Source organism: Toxorhynchites rutilus, chromosome 2 (genome assembly GCF_029784135.1).
Source record: "Toxorhynchites rutilus septentrionalis strain SRP chromosome 2, ASM2978413v1, whole genome shotgun sequence".
Taxonomy (NCBI): domain Eukaryota; kingdom Metazoa; phylum Arthropoda; class Insecta; order Diptera; family Culicidae; genus Toxorhynchites; species Toxorhynchites rutilus.
This window is the reverse complement of record NC_073745.1, coordinates 330829430-330845562: the sequence shown is the minus strand read 5'-3', so window position 1 is coordinate 330845562 and position 16133 is coordinate 330829430. Positions and strand designations below refer to the sequence as shown.

Here is a 16133-nt window from a genome sequence, read left to right as displayed (position 1 = left end):
TCCTGGACATGTTTTTTTTCTCAGAATTTTAAGTGTTGCGCGGTACAAAAAAAAATACAAGTTTCGATTTTTTTTTTAATTTTGAGACCCAGTACTGGTTTAATTTACATTCAAATATGTTCGTATGTGATTTTCGATATTTGTGGTTCTTTTTCAGAAAATTTCGAGAACTGCGCAGTACGAAAAATATCCAATAAAGTTTTTATCATTTTCTTTTTTTCTTGAAATTTAGTATTGTATTGTATTTGTGTATTCGTAAAAAGAGTCCCAAACCTTATCACAAACGCAATGGAAAACATTGTATAGGATATTAAATTGGAGAATTATGTAATTTTTCTGAATTCCTATAAGATTTTGTTAGAGACGAATGAACTGAAAAGTTTAAATTCTCTTCAAAACAAAAACCAACCAACCAATCTATAAGATTCACTATAAGAGCTATGGCTGGAAACGTAGTTTTTCTTTTTTTCACGCCATTCTCAATAACTTGGAAACGGAAACATAAAAAAAACACTCAAAGTGAATATCGTCAGATCATTGAAAATTATTTTTTTTGTGGCATTTGGCAATTTTGCTTTTTTTATGCGAAATTGGATTATTCTACAAATACGTACATTACAATACAATACAATAGATATAATCATCGATTTCATCAAAATAAAAAAAACACAATGCAGACGTTGAAAATTAGGAAAAAATAGTACGTTCCATCTTCGAAACATTATAAATAAATATAAAAAACATTATAAATAAACATAAACATAAAAAAAAATTGAACCTACCCTTCGCTCGTTTTTTTTACCAGCTCAAATGGAAAAGTGGTGGAAAAGGATAGCAAATACGGTGACCAGCAGTGCTGGGCAGAAAATGATGGGTGGTATCACACGAAAAGTTAAAAAATTCATCCGAACAGCTGACGAATAATTTTCATATAAATTTCCCTTAAATTTTATTAAAAAACCTACAAAATGACTTCCTTCCCTTTTAGCACGTTATTTGTATGCTGTGAAATGCGACCAAATTATAACTGAAACAGGCTTTATCACGAATCACACTTGTAGTGTCAGAAACAAAAATTTGAAAAGCGAACCACCTAAAAATTATCTTGCAGTCTGTGTTATCGGAACAAATTTTCGCATTGATGCAAAATTAGCATGGATTTTCTGTTTAGATTTCTTAGGGCAGTATGGGTCTGGGAAGCTTTATTTGCAAGAGAACATAAGAACAAATTCCTAATGGTGTTTAGTTAAATAATGTTAAATAATGGTGTTTAGTTAGGATGAATCTGTGAAACTCATAGAAAGGATAACATTCGATGAAATTTGAATCCCAACAAGAGACCGAATCCTTTAGCGTAAAAAATGCGATAAAACTAGTTTCAACTACCCACGAGCATAAAACTTATCTTGTGTGGTGTGTTCGAATCCCTTTTTTTTATTGCATACTTCGTGGTGATATAAACAAATTTTTGTTTCGCCCTTTCATTTTCGGCGGTGTTTTTCACACATGCAACACATTCTTCTGTTTCTGCTCAATTCGAATGGGCGGTCGAAACCATTTCTTCATATCTCTTTCAGAAAAAAAATCTTCTTGTGGAGTGCCGGTTCCAATGTCGATTGCACACACGATTGCAACCGAGGAGACGGTACATATGAAGAAAGATTGAACACTTGTGCGGACTTGGTCGAAAGTGGCATGTTTACGGTTGAGTTTTGGGTTTCAAGTGTGCAGAGTGCAGAAGGGAGGAAATTGTGAAGAAATTCAAAGAGCTGGCCGGATTTTGTAGATGTTAATGAAATTTCTCGGAACTTGGGAAATAATTACACCATGGGTAATAACTTTTATGGTCACTTCCAGCCGAGTGAAACAGCGAACCGGATGGATAGGAACCGACGATTGTTTAGCATTTATTAAGATGCATTGGAATTTGTGAAGAGAGTCATTTTCTGGGAGACCATTCACTTCCAGGTTGAGAGACTTGAAATAATACATGTTTTTTTTTGTTGGAATATATTCTCATTTTACACAAAAAAAAAGAAGGAGACTGGATAATTGGTCATCATACCTTAACTACACAAGCACTAGTTGAGTAATCGTCTCAATTGGATTTTCTCCCACACAGAAGCCCGCGTAACACTGTGATTATTATTTGTCAAACACACTGTTTGCTACACAAAGATGACCATTCAATTTGCTAATGTTGATCGAAAAACAAGCAAGCGAGAACTATGTTCAAACATAGTAACATTGCTAAACGTAGCAATCGAAGCATCCTCGAACGAAGCGAGCTGTGCTTTCGGTGAAAGAGTGAACTAATTGATTGAATGGTGATAGACCTTAGCATGGTGTGCTGTCACAGAGAGTATGGGGTAAATCCTACTTGTCTGCACTGAATTACAGACACCTGGTGCTCAATCGATGTCTTGCTGTCGCGACTAGTCACTAGGGTATGTTGACATCGTGGAACAGAAGGCTTGTACGATTTTAACAAGTGTTATGGCTATATCCAAAAACAATAACAACATCCGAAAAATGGTTCAATTTCGTAAATCCTAAACATGTTCCACTCACCCTAGCCCCAATCAAGACGCGTGTATAAAGGGTGTGTCACATCAAATTGCATCACGGAAAAAACGCTGTAGAAATTCGCCCAGTAGACCGATCCTTTTGAAAATTTTAGACAGTAAAATAAAAACTATTAAACAACTTTTGGCATTTTCTTTTTAATCATACTTCGAGCCCAAGCTCGTATGCTCGCACCTTCCTCTTTACCCCGTCCATAAGGTTCTGTACAACGTCAGGTTGTAGTTTTTTTTTTAACAGAAATCCATTTTCTCTTGAAGTCCGCCTCCGATTTGACAACTTTTGGGTTCTTCCGGAGGGCCTGCTTCATAATCGCCCAATATTTCTCTATTGGGCGAAGCTCCGGCGCGTTGGGCGGGTTCATTTCCTTTGGCACGAAGGTGACCCCGTTGGCTTCGTACCACTCCAACACGTCCTTTGAATAGTGGCACGAAGCGAAATCCGGCCAGAAGATGGTCGGGCCCTCGTGCTGCTTCAATAGTGGTAGTAAGCGCTTCTGTAGGCACTCCTTAAGGTAAACCTGCCCGTTTACCGTGCCGGTCATCACGAAGGGAGCGCTCCGCTTTCCGCAAGAGCAGATGGCTTGCCACACCATGTACTTTTTGGCAAACTTGGATAGTTTCTGCTTGCGAATCTCCTCCGGAACGCTGAATTTGTCCTCTGCGGAGAAGAACAACAGCTGACGAAAGTCCGCTTTGACGTAGGTTTCGTCGTCCATTACCAGGCAATGCGGCTTCGTCAGCATTTCGGTGTACAGCTTCCGGGCTCGCGTCTTCCCCACCATGTTTTGCCTTTCGTCGCGGTTAGGAGCCTTCTGAACCTTGTATGTACGCAGGCCCTCCCGCTGCTTGGTCCGCTGGACGAATGAACTTGACAAATTCAGCTTATTGGCGACATCCCGGACCGAACAACTCGGATCACGTCTAAACTGCTTAACTACGCGCTTGTGATCTTTTTCACTGACTGAGCATCCATTTTTGCCGTTCTTCACCTTCCGGTCGATGGTTAGGTTCCCGAAGTATCGTTTTAGTACTCTGCTGACCGTGGATTGGACGATTCCCAGCATCTTACCGATGTCCCGATGTGACAACTCCGGATTCTCGAAATGAGTGTACAAGATTAATTCACGACGCTCTTTTTCGTTCGACGACATTTTTCCAAATTTACGAAAAATTGACAGTGAAGCATGGCCAACGTGATCTATACACTCTTATTTGATTATAAAACCAAAGCTGAAGATATAATTCCTAAAAATTAAATTTCTACAGCGTTTTTTCCGTGATGCAATTTGATGTGACACACCCTTTAGTTTACTTTCGATTGACAAGACTTTCCCGTGGGTTGACAAGAGTGCGAGATGAATCGTGTCGAGAGAATTAATTGATCAATTAGTTCCCGGCACATGTGAAGTGCCCCTTGTCGTTTGGGTAAGATCACCGACAACAGCTGCGAACGACCAACCGAGCAGATTTGTATCGTTCATCGTCTGCGCCCCGTCCCGTCATCGATTCGGTACAGCACAACCGATTGCAACGGCCAGTGCTTGCCATCGATGCGTTGGCGTCTCTCGATTCAGGAACGCCGTCTGGTAGCTCCGGCTGATACATATGCGGATTCCGAGATTGGAAGATTATTGCATAGAACTGGTGGAGGGTTCTAATTAGTACAAATATGCGACGAATGCGTTCGTGTGCTCGATGGAAACATTAAGATGAATGAGGAGGGAATTTCAATAAAATCAACTGTTGTAGGGAAAATCAGAGGTAAAACAGATGCACATTGAATGTTTGTCTTTCCTAAGATAAATATAGACTTTATTGGAAAATTGTCTTACAACTGGCACCACGAGTTACAGACAAATATACTTTGATATTAACAGAGCCGATAAATCGGATGCTTTCAGACAGATAACACCGATACTCATAGAGCAGGGGTTTTCAGATATTTTTTTAAAAAAATCGTAATTAAATCGTAACACTAACATTACGACTTCGATGCTGTTGAAAATCCGAGTTCCTCCAAATTGTGTGGCTTAATAACATAGCAACGGTCCTTTACGTTCCCCCAGAGGAAGAAATCGATGACGAGAAATGTTGAAATTTTTACCATAAGAGGAGAAAGTTTCATTGAGGTTTCAGTTGCTCGAGAAATACGATTTCACTAAAAATACACGTTCTTGTAAATTGTACATCTTGACACTAAAAATCATCCGATCAGACTGAACGAGTTGCCGAATATTATCGTCCCGATGTGAGGAATGCAGTGTTACCATCTACGGAACGAAAAGGAGCTATTCGATTTTTTTTTCGTGGGCGTTCAATCTGAAAGACCCTGTAGATGCTCAAAAATTTTGTTTTGAAATTTCGAGTCCGTTCAGGGTGAAACCGACACACAGTGGGAAATCGCTGGCCATCAGGCAAAATACGAAATTGGCGTCAACTGTTTCGTAATATTTTCCCTTTCTTGCTATGATATTCAAGTGCTTAAATCCCACATTTGATCGCAATATCAAAAGTGCATTACTTCGAAACGCTCTGCAGCTTGAATGATAGCTTGGATTTTTTCGGCATCAAATGAAAAGTTGTATACAAAATAAATCTCATTCATTAGATATGGCTCCCATCTGGAGAATAACAATCTCGTGGCAGCAGCATTGGATCCAAGTCGCATGTTCAACGGCGATGAAACATCATTCTACCTACATCCGCAGACAAAAGCCGTGCTTGCTATTCGCGGCAGCAAAAATGTGTACGAAGTTGAAGACGCAGACAGTCACAAGAACCTATGCTTTCCTATGCAGGAATGTTTTCCGGCGCGTTGCAAAAAGCGATAAATAAAGGGATCAAATAGGAAAGCTTTAAAAACGGTTTCAAAGTTTGCGGTCTGTTTCCTTTTGGCGCTAGGACAGTATAATAAGGCTAGTCCGTCAGTATCTGATGCTTCCGAGACAGTTCATAAGGACCCTGCAGCATTCATTGTGGTCGAGGGTCATGGATTAAACGAATATATTGTTGGCCAAGATGTTCTGGAGAATTCGATTATCATTCCAACGTCGACAATCCAATTTGCGATAGAATGTATTTGCTGGGAACGCATATATGGACTCAATGACGGCTCAGTCAAATCCGAGTAAGAAGAAATCATTCGACAGGTTTACGAGATGTTGCTAATGCCCTTTGATATGCAACATATGGAAGCCCCCAACTTGATTCCTGAGGTGCCGATTACTAAAGACTCTATCCCTGGAGAGGATTCAGCATTTGTCGAGCAGATGGGCGACGATTGCTCTGAGTTGAAAGAGCGTAACATTACATTACTCAGAGCGCTGAAGGAAGTAAATGGAGACAACATTGCAAAACATTAAATGAGCATCTCGGAACTGCTTCAGACGCCGCCACTCCAAGAAGAAGCAGCAGTCACCGAAATTATAAAAAGAAATTTCACCCAGGCTTGACAGCTTCGGGTCGGCTTGCGGAGATTCGTCAACTTGAAGAAGAGAAGGAGAACGAAGTAGCGAGGAAGAAAGTCAAAGCAGAGGAGAGAGAGCTAGCGACAATTAGAGCCGAAGAACTGAAGAAAGAGAAAGCAGACATTCGAAAGCAGAAACAAAAAGAAGTTGAGCAACGTAAAATTGAAAGAGAGAAACTCCGAAAGCAGAAGCAAGAAGAAGTGCAACAACGAAAGAAGAAAAAAGAGAACAAGAAGCAGAGTAAACTGGCAGAACATAACCGAGAGAAGCAGCAAAAGCTGGAGCTGGAGCACTGAAGCTGAAACAACATAACTAAACTTCTGTCTGCTTATTTTGATTTTTTACATGGAGTTTATTTTCCGTTCGTTCTTTATCAATGAGACTTGTAGTCAATGATTGATTCTCTTAATACTGAATTGAATTTTTAATCAAATGTGCACGATGCACAGACTTTTTACATATAATAAATCCAAGCCATGTGTTTTGTTCCATAATACGGTGGTATTTATAATTAAAATTCTATGGAGAGAACCATAAACTATGCAGCTACAAATTGAATTACTTAGGGAGATATCAATTCATAACGTCACGTTGTAAGATAGGAGGGTGTTTCACAATTCGTCATAAATAATATGAAAGATATAAGAAAGTTGTCATGTTCGGGTGAAGGGAAGTGAGGTTTATTTTCATTAAATGTTTGTTGCCTGACGTACTAAATGGATATTCCCTAATTAGTGCATACCATCTGAACCATGTTTAAAATCTTGCTTTATTTTGATTAAAGCCAAAAAAGGACTTAATATCAGTTCATACCTTCACTATAGGTACGCGGCGCCACTATGGAACATAAACGATCTTATCTACGAAACAATGTAGCATCGAAAATCACAAGACGACATGGAAATAACAGCGAGAGAGGTTTTTCCTGCTGATAAGTATAATGAATTCTAAATTTCACTCGTAGAAATAGTCGAGAAAATACTAATCATGGTATAGTCAATCATCTTCTCATTTCCACAGTAAACACTTATTTTAAAAAGGAGAAAAGTAATTGTAAAATATTTCACGAATTTCCGCATTACTCGAGAATTAATCAGGCAAATGAAACCAAATTAGGCATATTGAGGTTTTAGGATGCAATAAATGTTGGTTAGATACTCCACCCCCCTCTCTAAGGGGGGGCTGCCATACAAATGAAACATAAATTTCTGCATTACTCGAGAATTAATCAAGCAAATCAAACCAAATTAGGCATATGGAGGTTTTAGGGTGCAATAAATGTTTCTATGGTGGTTAAACTCAATGGTTTTTACGGTGGTTAGACACTCCACTCCCTCTCTAAGGGGGAGCTGCCATACAAATAAAAGACAAATTTCTGTATAATTCGAAAACAAAGCAAATGGAACCAAATTTGTCATGTGAAGGTTTTAGGGGACAAGAAACATTTCTAAAGTGGTTCAACGCTCCTTCCACATTTCTGAAGGGAAAAAATTGTTTGATTTAGGGCTGTCTTTATTCTATAATATTTTCTGTATAAAACATTTATTCCATGTAACGGAGAAACATGTTATTTGCAAGTGGTTGAAAAATCTTGAACGAGAATTGTGTCTGAAAATAATCTGATATTATAATGATGAGTTTTGTTGGAAATAATCGGAAATTTATAGTAAAAGGTAAATTCAACGGGGTCGCTTAGAAGATCAATCAATGAACAGCTCTGCGGTTGGATTTTGAAGGTATTGTTAACAAAAAACGAATTTTGGGCGAGACAAAGTTTGCCGGGTTAGCTAGTATTTTATATTTATAGCAGAATTTGTTTGATTTGATGGTTGTTCATAAACTACGTGATCTTTATTAATAGGGAGGACGCCCAGTGAATTTGCTTGTGCTCAAAGATTATAAAATTATATAAAAAAGTATGTAAAAAAAAATGCGTAGGAGGGGGTAGGAGAATTACGTGGTTTAGAGACGGTCCCAAATAAAAAAAGGATGCCAAATTCTTGTTCAGAATCTCGAAATTATGTAAATACCATGTTTTTTCGCATTTAACGACACTTTTTTCGCTTGCAGACACTTGGTCTGCATCTTGGTCACTGACGGGAAAAATGCGTCCTTACTTTTTGTCGATGCCCCGTGTTTTTGTTTGGAGGAGAAAACGGCAGAGTTGGACTGACTGATATTTGACTGAAAAGAGCCAAAACCAACGATGAACAAGGCTTGTCACAAAAATGCTTGCCAGAGCTCATGGTATCCCTTCGTTTAACACTCATCGACACATCTTCCAAGCTAGGATCAAATCTTCCATGTTTACTATCACCTCTTTGATCTTGAGAATTGTCTAGCTTTTGGATTGGTAAAAAAACAGTCCTTTCAATATGAAAAACATGAGACCGGAATCCGAACCATTCGTTCCACAAATGTTCACATAGTATATGGATAGCCTCTTAGTACTCTGAAATTATTGTCACAAGTTTCCTATAGCACTTTCGTCGCCCCGTCACCCAGCTATAGGTGACACTTTCGTCGTTCAAATTGAATAGGATTTTTAAATGGAATTTGATAGAATTGGCATCTAAGTGTAACTATAGGATATGTAGAAAAATAATAAAATTATTACCATATCATTATAATGTTTATACTATACTATTTATTTATTTATAGTGCTGATGGTTTGTACTGCAGCTCTTTACGAAACCCATATAATATGACTTTGGCATGGTTTATTGTTATCAACTGATTTTCAAATTGAATAAAATATGGCTAGATCATTGAAAAATTGTCTACAAACTAAGTTTGATCTTCGTTTAATAGTTTATCCGCAAGTTGGACTCCGCAAGAAACTCAGAAAAGTCACTTTGGGCGACGAACGTGATAGGGCGAAAAATCGTCAAATCAATCTGACGAGCCGAGCGAAAGCTTCTTGCATCAATTCAGAGAAATACCGCCACAATTGTTCATTTAGGAAGTCTTGTTTTATTCCCAATTCAATATTGCATGCTTTGTCAATCGTCTTGAACATCGAAACATTTCCAGTGATCGATAACAACAGTAAAGTCTGTTCCAGTTAGTATTTGTGAAAAAAAAAGTCACAGGAGGGTTGTGTCCGATATACGACCGCATAGTTGACGTAGGATTCCGTAAGGCCATCTGTTGCATGCTGATTTTGGATATGTTTGAAGAATAAAATCGTTAAACCCTTTGATAATGATTTGGTGGTCTTGAAAAGGGCCGTTTTGTTTGGTTGTTGGGTATTGTTTGTTCACTCAACCAGTGTCTGAAACCGAGCGATGATGACAGTAGAATGGTAATTAAACGTGGGATGGTACGTATCACGATAGAAGATGCCGAAGTGTAATGAGGTATGATGAAAACCACCCTCTGTGGCCCTAGACGAGATGCCACCTGTGTTCTGTACGTATGAAATAAAGAAAGAAAAAAAACTCACCAATGTAACATAAGATAATTATATCGACCACAATTATTCATTTTTCTCATCAGCATAAACATGTTACTTTATTATAGAGAAAATATATTTGAAATGGAAAAGGTAATTTTTTAAAATAATTTTTACTTTCTGAGTGTTGAATGTATTGAATGGCCAAGCCTGTTTTCGCTTCATACCCGATGTAACACGATGCTATATGCCTCAATGCGAATTTTAATTGGACTAACAGCACTTAATACGATATGTACAGCATATGGGAAATCATTTTTCGAATATTCCTTCACTTTTCTAATTTCTCTCGCCGTATGAACTTTTCTTGGGTAAAAATGAACACAGTAAAACAGACAGCTTAAACCGGACGATTCGTTCTCGAGCGGGAACACACATTGGTGTTTTTATTTATGAAAATCGAAATAAATCGTTTTATATTTGAAGTAATTTCTAACACAACTGTAAAAATTTGGCACAAGGTGTTTTTTCGAGGTGGTGAACATTTTGTGTAGGGTAACTTTTGGAAATTTTAGAGTCGATTTTTCCTTATAAATTCATTGGCAACCTAATGTAGATGTATTTCCAGAGTTATTAATGGAGGAATACGTTGTAGAGTGTAAGATTATTCAAGGGAAACTGTTTTTTAAATCCACAGTCAATAAAAAATATTTTATATGTAATTTGTTCGTCTGATTCAAAGTAGAATCAACTTTAATGATGGGACTATGATAAATATATCTATAACCGTACTACATATCATAAAAATTATACATGCTTTTCTCATTTGTTGAGTAAAGATTGAGTCCAAGGTCCATGAATTCAGTGAAAATTTGAATATTGATTTCTCTGCAATTGTCTGTAGTGATGCTGTAGGTTTTTCGAAAAAAAAATAAACGATCGAAAGATTAGGCGAAACACTAGCATTTCCACATATGCGAGGATTTATACTATGCTTATTAATTTTTATTTTTTCGTCCGAAGAAAAATATACTCTGTTTCTGGTGGGATGTGGAATGGATACTGTATTATGAGCTCTACCAAGCAACCTGTTTCTCACATATATGGCTCGCAGCAGTTTTCGACGAGGAAGCAAACTTGTTCTGGGAGGATAGAATATTTAAGCTGTGTGAAAGATGGCGAAAGATTGTGAAACAGAACTATGGGTATAAAATTAAATTATACTGCTTTGAATGAAAATTATGTTTTTGTTTTCCCAAAAATCGACATTAACTTTTCGGACAACCCATTATGAGCTATCCTGATTAATCCTGATTTTTATTTTCATTCTGATTTTTTAATATTATAGTTGGCAACCCAGATCATAACCGAGCTCACCTTCGGAAAGCTTCATTCCATCGCGTCCGTGAATGAATATATAAATCAAAACAAACAAACCCAAAAATTTTCCGGCATTTCTCTTCTGTTCCACTCGAGTAGACGGTGCACAGTCTGCTGGAGAGCAATGACCAATGTGAGAAGTCGAGAGAGAGATTCACTGCAACTGTTGCTCCCAGTAGCAAACCGGGCGAATTCATCCGTCAGATGAATTCGACTTGAAAGGTTCAACTCTCGCGCCTCTGCATCTCTTCATCATTCGCCTGTGAGCCACCATCGCGAGCGTTTACGCGGTTTCGTGGTTTTGTGGAGTCAACGAGTTTCGTGTGTGTTCTTTCCTTCATCGGGTGTTACTCTCGTCGTTGTCGTTTGTAGTTCCGCTCCCAGTTCCTGACGCGTATGCTCCTCGCCGTCGCCTGAGCCTTGTGTGTTATTTTGACAAGTGTGCACTCCTCGGTGGCGTATGAAGCCACGCGCGTGACGATTCCGACTTCAAGGTGATTAGTGATAGCATTTTGGTGGGTATTATTTTTTCGGTTCTTCCGATAATAATACCATTCAGAAGGGTATCCAGGAGTGAAGTTATGTGTAATCATTTTCCCACACGTAATGAAGCAGTGGTAGAAGTTCGTTTGTAACGGTTGTGACCTCTGCAACGGAAGTCTTTTAAAGTGCTTATTTTCGGAGGAATGTGAATGCGGTGGCTTTGTGAAGTAATCACGGAAGAAAAAGTGCGCTGAAAATAAGCACATGCACAATCAGCGAAAAAAAGGGAAGAAGAGAAATGGTGATGGCCAAATGTAATGATGATTGATTGTTTTTTGTTGTTCCTCGGTCAATTGTGGAGTCCATCAGGTCTTATTTGACTTGCTGGAAGTGCTGTGGCAGCAATTGTTCATTCGAATGCAAAGCAATTGGCAAAAAGTCTGTGAAGTAGTGAAAATTGACGGATGAGAAGAAAAATGTGACACTAATTACGAGTGGAAGTTTTTGTTGTGAAGAAAGCAAAGCCTTGCTTCTGATTTGGCAATGAAAGCAAAACCAATGCAAAATATCATCGAATCACGTCAAGTTCAAAACCATGGAAGCTACCTCAAGGAGGAAAAAAGTGGTAAACCAAGCGATTAATTAACTAATTGGTGGTGAAAAAAGAAGCTTTGTCGAATCTAATCGACGCCAATCACGCAAGTCGGAAATTTTGGAACGGAAATTACTGCGGGGTAGAGTTTTTTTTTGTTGCGTCGATCAGTTAGCAGTGCTAGTTATCATTCGTGACGACGAAGGCCCCACCGTTAGGTTGTCACGAAATCGTGACCTAAGCCAAAAACGGAAGCACGGCATTTTTCCCGTGCCGGAATTTGACATTTAGACCAGCCAGAGTTTACGAGCATAACCATGCCACATCCGATGTCGCCACAGTCACCGGCGCCAACGTTTCTGAGCAGCAGTCGAGGCAGCAGTATACACCTTCCGGAGTACGATTATGACGAGCCGAAACCGGCAAAGGTTAGCGAAATTGTTTGTATGCAATAGTAATAGTTCGAGGAAACCCAACAATCTGAAGCACTCCAACACGGCACTCTCAAGATTCTTTGTTGTCTGACGTCTGACTCTTTTGCCTTCGCTCGGGCAGACCGGTCGGTACCTGTGTGTGGTGGCACTTGCCCCAATGGGAGCATTGAGCATTCCGAAAATCGATATCATTTTACTACCACGCGCCGGTAGCATCTCCATAAACATGCTACCGAAAAGAGCTACAACTCACGCTTCTCGACGTTGAACTCGACCGCTGCTAGATCTGGATGGAATGTCTCGTTCTGCACGCGGCACGACACAGCAAAATGCGCCCTTATTGTGGTTACACACCTGAGCCAGCAGCTTGCTGGCCCACTGTCTCTTGTTGCCGCGGTGCGGTGCTTGTTGAAAACCTAAAATAGTGTTTGTTTCCTTCTTCAAGCGGTCGCCATCGCTGGAAGGAATTGGGGGGAAGAAAGCACACGAACAGCAAAAATCACGGACCGGCTTGGTTGACCCTGAGGGTAGGCGGCGAATGGGTGGAAAAGAGTTAAGTGTCGCCGCTTTGCTCATTAAGCAAATTATCGTTTCACAGTATCGTGAAAGTGGCGACAGTTGCGAGCGTATACGTGAGCGACTCCAGGGCGCCATCCCGAAATAATTGGAACGGTTGAGAAATAATCGCAACGTCGAAACTGGAGTTAAACTGTGTTTGAATAAATTTTTCAATTACGTAAATATGAATCGTAGCAGATAACTCTAACTGTCAATGCAATCCTCATTATAATGCATTATTGGCAATAGACGAAGTTCATGCCAACTCGTCTTATGAGTTGGCATGAACTTCGCCACCAACACCATTTCAGATAGCAGTAAAACGTTGAGAATGTAAAGACATGGGTCAACATTGACAACATTGCATGCTTGAAATCTTCAAAAAAAAAAATTGGACTACTTTTTGAAGAGTCAAAAAAAATTTCTTAATTTTTTACAAAAAAAAATATAATTTAAAAACTAAGATACCTCAAAAATTCTGGTCAAATGATGAAATGTAGAGAATTGTTTAAATTTTCATTAAAAAAATACCAACAGTTTTTTTTAGTTTCACTGAAAATAATTTTAAAAATTAAAACTCATTTTTCTCAAAGACGTATTTTTTCAAAATTCTCAATGAAATTATATGAATAGTCCTTACAATTTCCAACAAGTCGTCCATACATTGGAAGATGGGCACTTTTACACGGAAAAGGTATTTCTAACAGAAACTTTTTCATGTTTTCTTTGAGAAAATTAAAACCAATCCTAATTTTGTTAAAAGTAAGAGATAGCGGTATAGTGTATTCGGTAAGTTTGAGATCTTATTAAAATATGAATTTTCTTCGAAAACTCCTGACTCCTGAAAAATTATTGTTTTACTCGTAACATTTTGGTGTGTAAAATCTCGCGTTTGACATGTTTCAAAATAGAAAAAAAGTTTGCAGAACATGTAAATCGTGATAATTTTTCACATAAAAATGTTACGAATTGAACATTAACAGTAATTTTTCAATGAAAACATGGAAAAAGGTTCTTGTCAGAAAAAACTTTTTGTCTGTAATGGTGCCCATATTCCGATGTATTGGTAACTTGTTGGATATGAGCTATGCATGTCTATTTTTTACAGAATCTAAAAAAAACATATTTTCGAGAAAAAAAAGCTTTGATTCAAAAAAAAAATCAAAACATTTTTTTTCAATAATTTTTTTTTTAATTTGTTCGATATTTTTTAATGAAAACCTAATTGATTTTCTACATTTTATTCTTTAACCAATATTTTGTAGATCTCATAGTTTTTAAATTAATTTTTGACGTAGGACTACGTCTAACCGGAAGATATAGGGGGTGAAATGGAAATCTAGGCACTGAACAAGTAGGAAAAAATGCAAGATTTGGAACGCTTATAACTCGAGCATTTCTCAATAGATCGCAAAGGTTTTTGCATCAATTGATAGGAAATATATCTACGCATCTATCATAACGAATAACATTTCATTTTTCTTGAGATAAATAATTGAATAATTGTGAAATATCAAGCATTGTCCAAATACACTATGTGCCCATTTTTGATTGGTCCATTTTGTGCTCCTCAAATCGTACCGACCAAAACGGGCAACCAGAGCAGCAGCGAAATAGAATGAAGCACGATTGGAAAGGAAAAAGGAAAAAATGAACGAAACATTGGTCGCAGTCTCACACATGCGTAATTCTCGAGCCAGCCAGTCAGCTTAAAAATCCCCGCTCCGCTGCCGTAACGATCATTCTCATTCAAACCGTACACCACATCGGTTCGCATCACAACACATCAACAAACCAACACAAACAGCCATGGTTGGATATGGCAAAGGAGGAAAAGTGAAGGGAAAGGCAAAATCCCGCTCGAACCGTGTTGATCTGGAGTTCCCCGCAAGCTGCTCGCGACGATAAGAAAACCCGCATCCGGAACAGAACACATTCGGTTCTATGGACATCAAGACAACAGGCAGTTGCAGCGAGTGGCGAGTGGCAAACGCAATCGCAAAACGGCATCAGGTAGCAGAAGAAAACAAGTTTGTTCTTTATACAAACTGCTTTGGTGGCAAATCCAGAACAAGGCGGCATCGAGGGCGTTCGAAATGGTTTTCTTCACAACCACGAGTGCTAAGTTTTCTAAATTGGACCCATTCCATAAAACAAGGCGCTTTTCAGGGCCATTAAATCTTCCAAAAAAGAGTTTAGGAAATACAGTTCAATGCTTTCTAAAACATTATCCAAAATAATAATAAAACACAAATTGATTTTTTCATAATTTGTTTGACAGGATCTGATGAGTATGTGAATTTGGCAGTTGTTCTGAGCTTATTGATTTTCACCAATTCTTAAATTGCTTCTAGATTGAAAGTACAGTAATTTACACTTATCTCGACATTTAGATAATTGGACGGACATGTAATGCGACATATTTAGATGGACATTTTTGTAAACATAGAGTTCGGGGTCCAAATTATGACCCCACATTGAAAGTCGACACTGTACCACTGTCATCGCAAATGTTCAATTACAGGTTAAAATTACCTCCAATCCGATACTGAGTGGTGGTAATGCTACGTGCCATTGTATGTAATTTACTGTAAAATATGTCACAAGCTGGATGGGAAGAAATTTTTCAACTGTGAAAGCTGTGGCGAGTGGCAAATGCAATCGCTAAACAGAAAGGTTTAGCCGAACAAGATGGGGATATCGAGTGATAACAATACAATAAACTCTTTAGATTGAAGATAATTTTGTGATCCTGAAAAGGACCCTTTTTAGCCTGCATGTGAATCCAACGAGCGAACAAATCGTAATGAATGTATTTTTTTGCCATCGCTCCCTTTTAACGCTCATTCATTCGTCTCGTTGAACTCGCCCCTCTGGCTGAGTCTGCCGATTTGTCTCTATCCTGTGAGTGTGTACCGCTAGAGTATAAAACACGCGGACCCCAAAAAAATATCTTATTTTCTTTCAAATCGTAAACCCGTGTGGTTGTACGGCATCGGCATCGTGGACGTAACAAAGGAGGACAAGTTAAGGGAAAGGCAAAGTTCCACTCGAATCGTGCAGGTGTGCAGTTCCCTGTTGGTCGCATTCACTGATTGCTCCGCAAGGGTAACTAGGCCGAACGGATTGGTGCCGGAGCACCAGTATAACTAACAGCGATTATAGAGTTTCGGTCGACGGAGTGCTCGAGTTGGCTTGCAAAGCTGCTCACGACAATCAGAAAACCCGCATCAAGAACAG

General features: G+C 38.7%; 1 protein-coding gene across 2 annotated transcripts in view; it reads left to right on the top strand.

Annotated features, from left to right (window-relative positions):
• LOC129771861 (breast cancer anti-estrogen resistance protein 1) overlaps positions 1–16133 on the top strand; it is a 329735-nt gene that overhangs the window by 85508 nt on the left and 228094 nt on the right. Inside the window, exon 1 of one of the 2 annotated variants that reach the window (XM_055775975.1) lies at positions 11097–12329. The exons of the other annotated variant lie outside the window; for it this stretch is intronic. Within the exon in view, the coding sequence (XP_055631950.1) occupies positions 12219–12329 (111 nt within the window). The 5' untranslated portion in view covers positions 11097–12218. Of the gene's footprint in view, positions 1–11096; positions 12330–16133 lie in introns of those variants that run through there. 2 annotated transcript variants of the gene reach the window in all.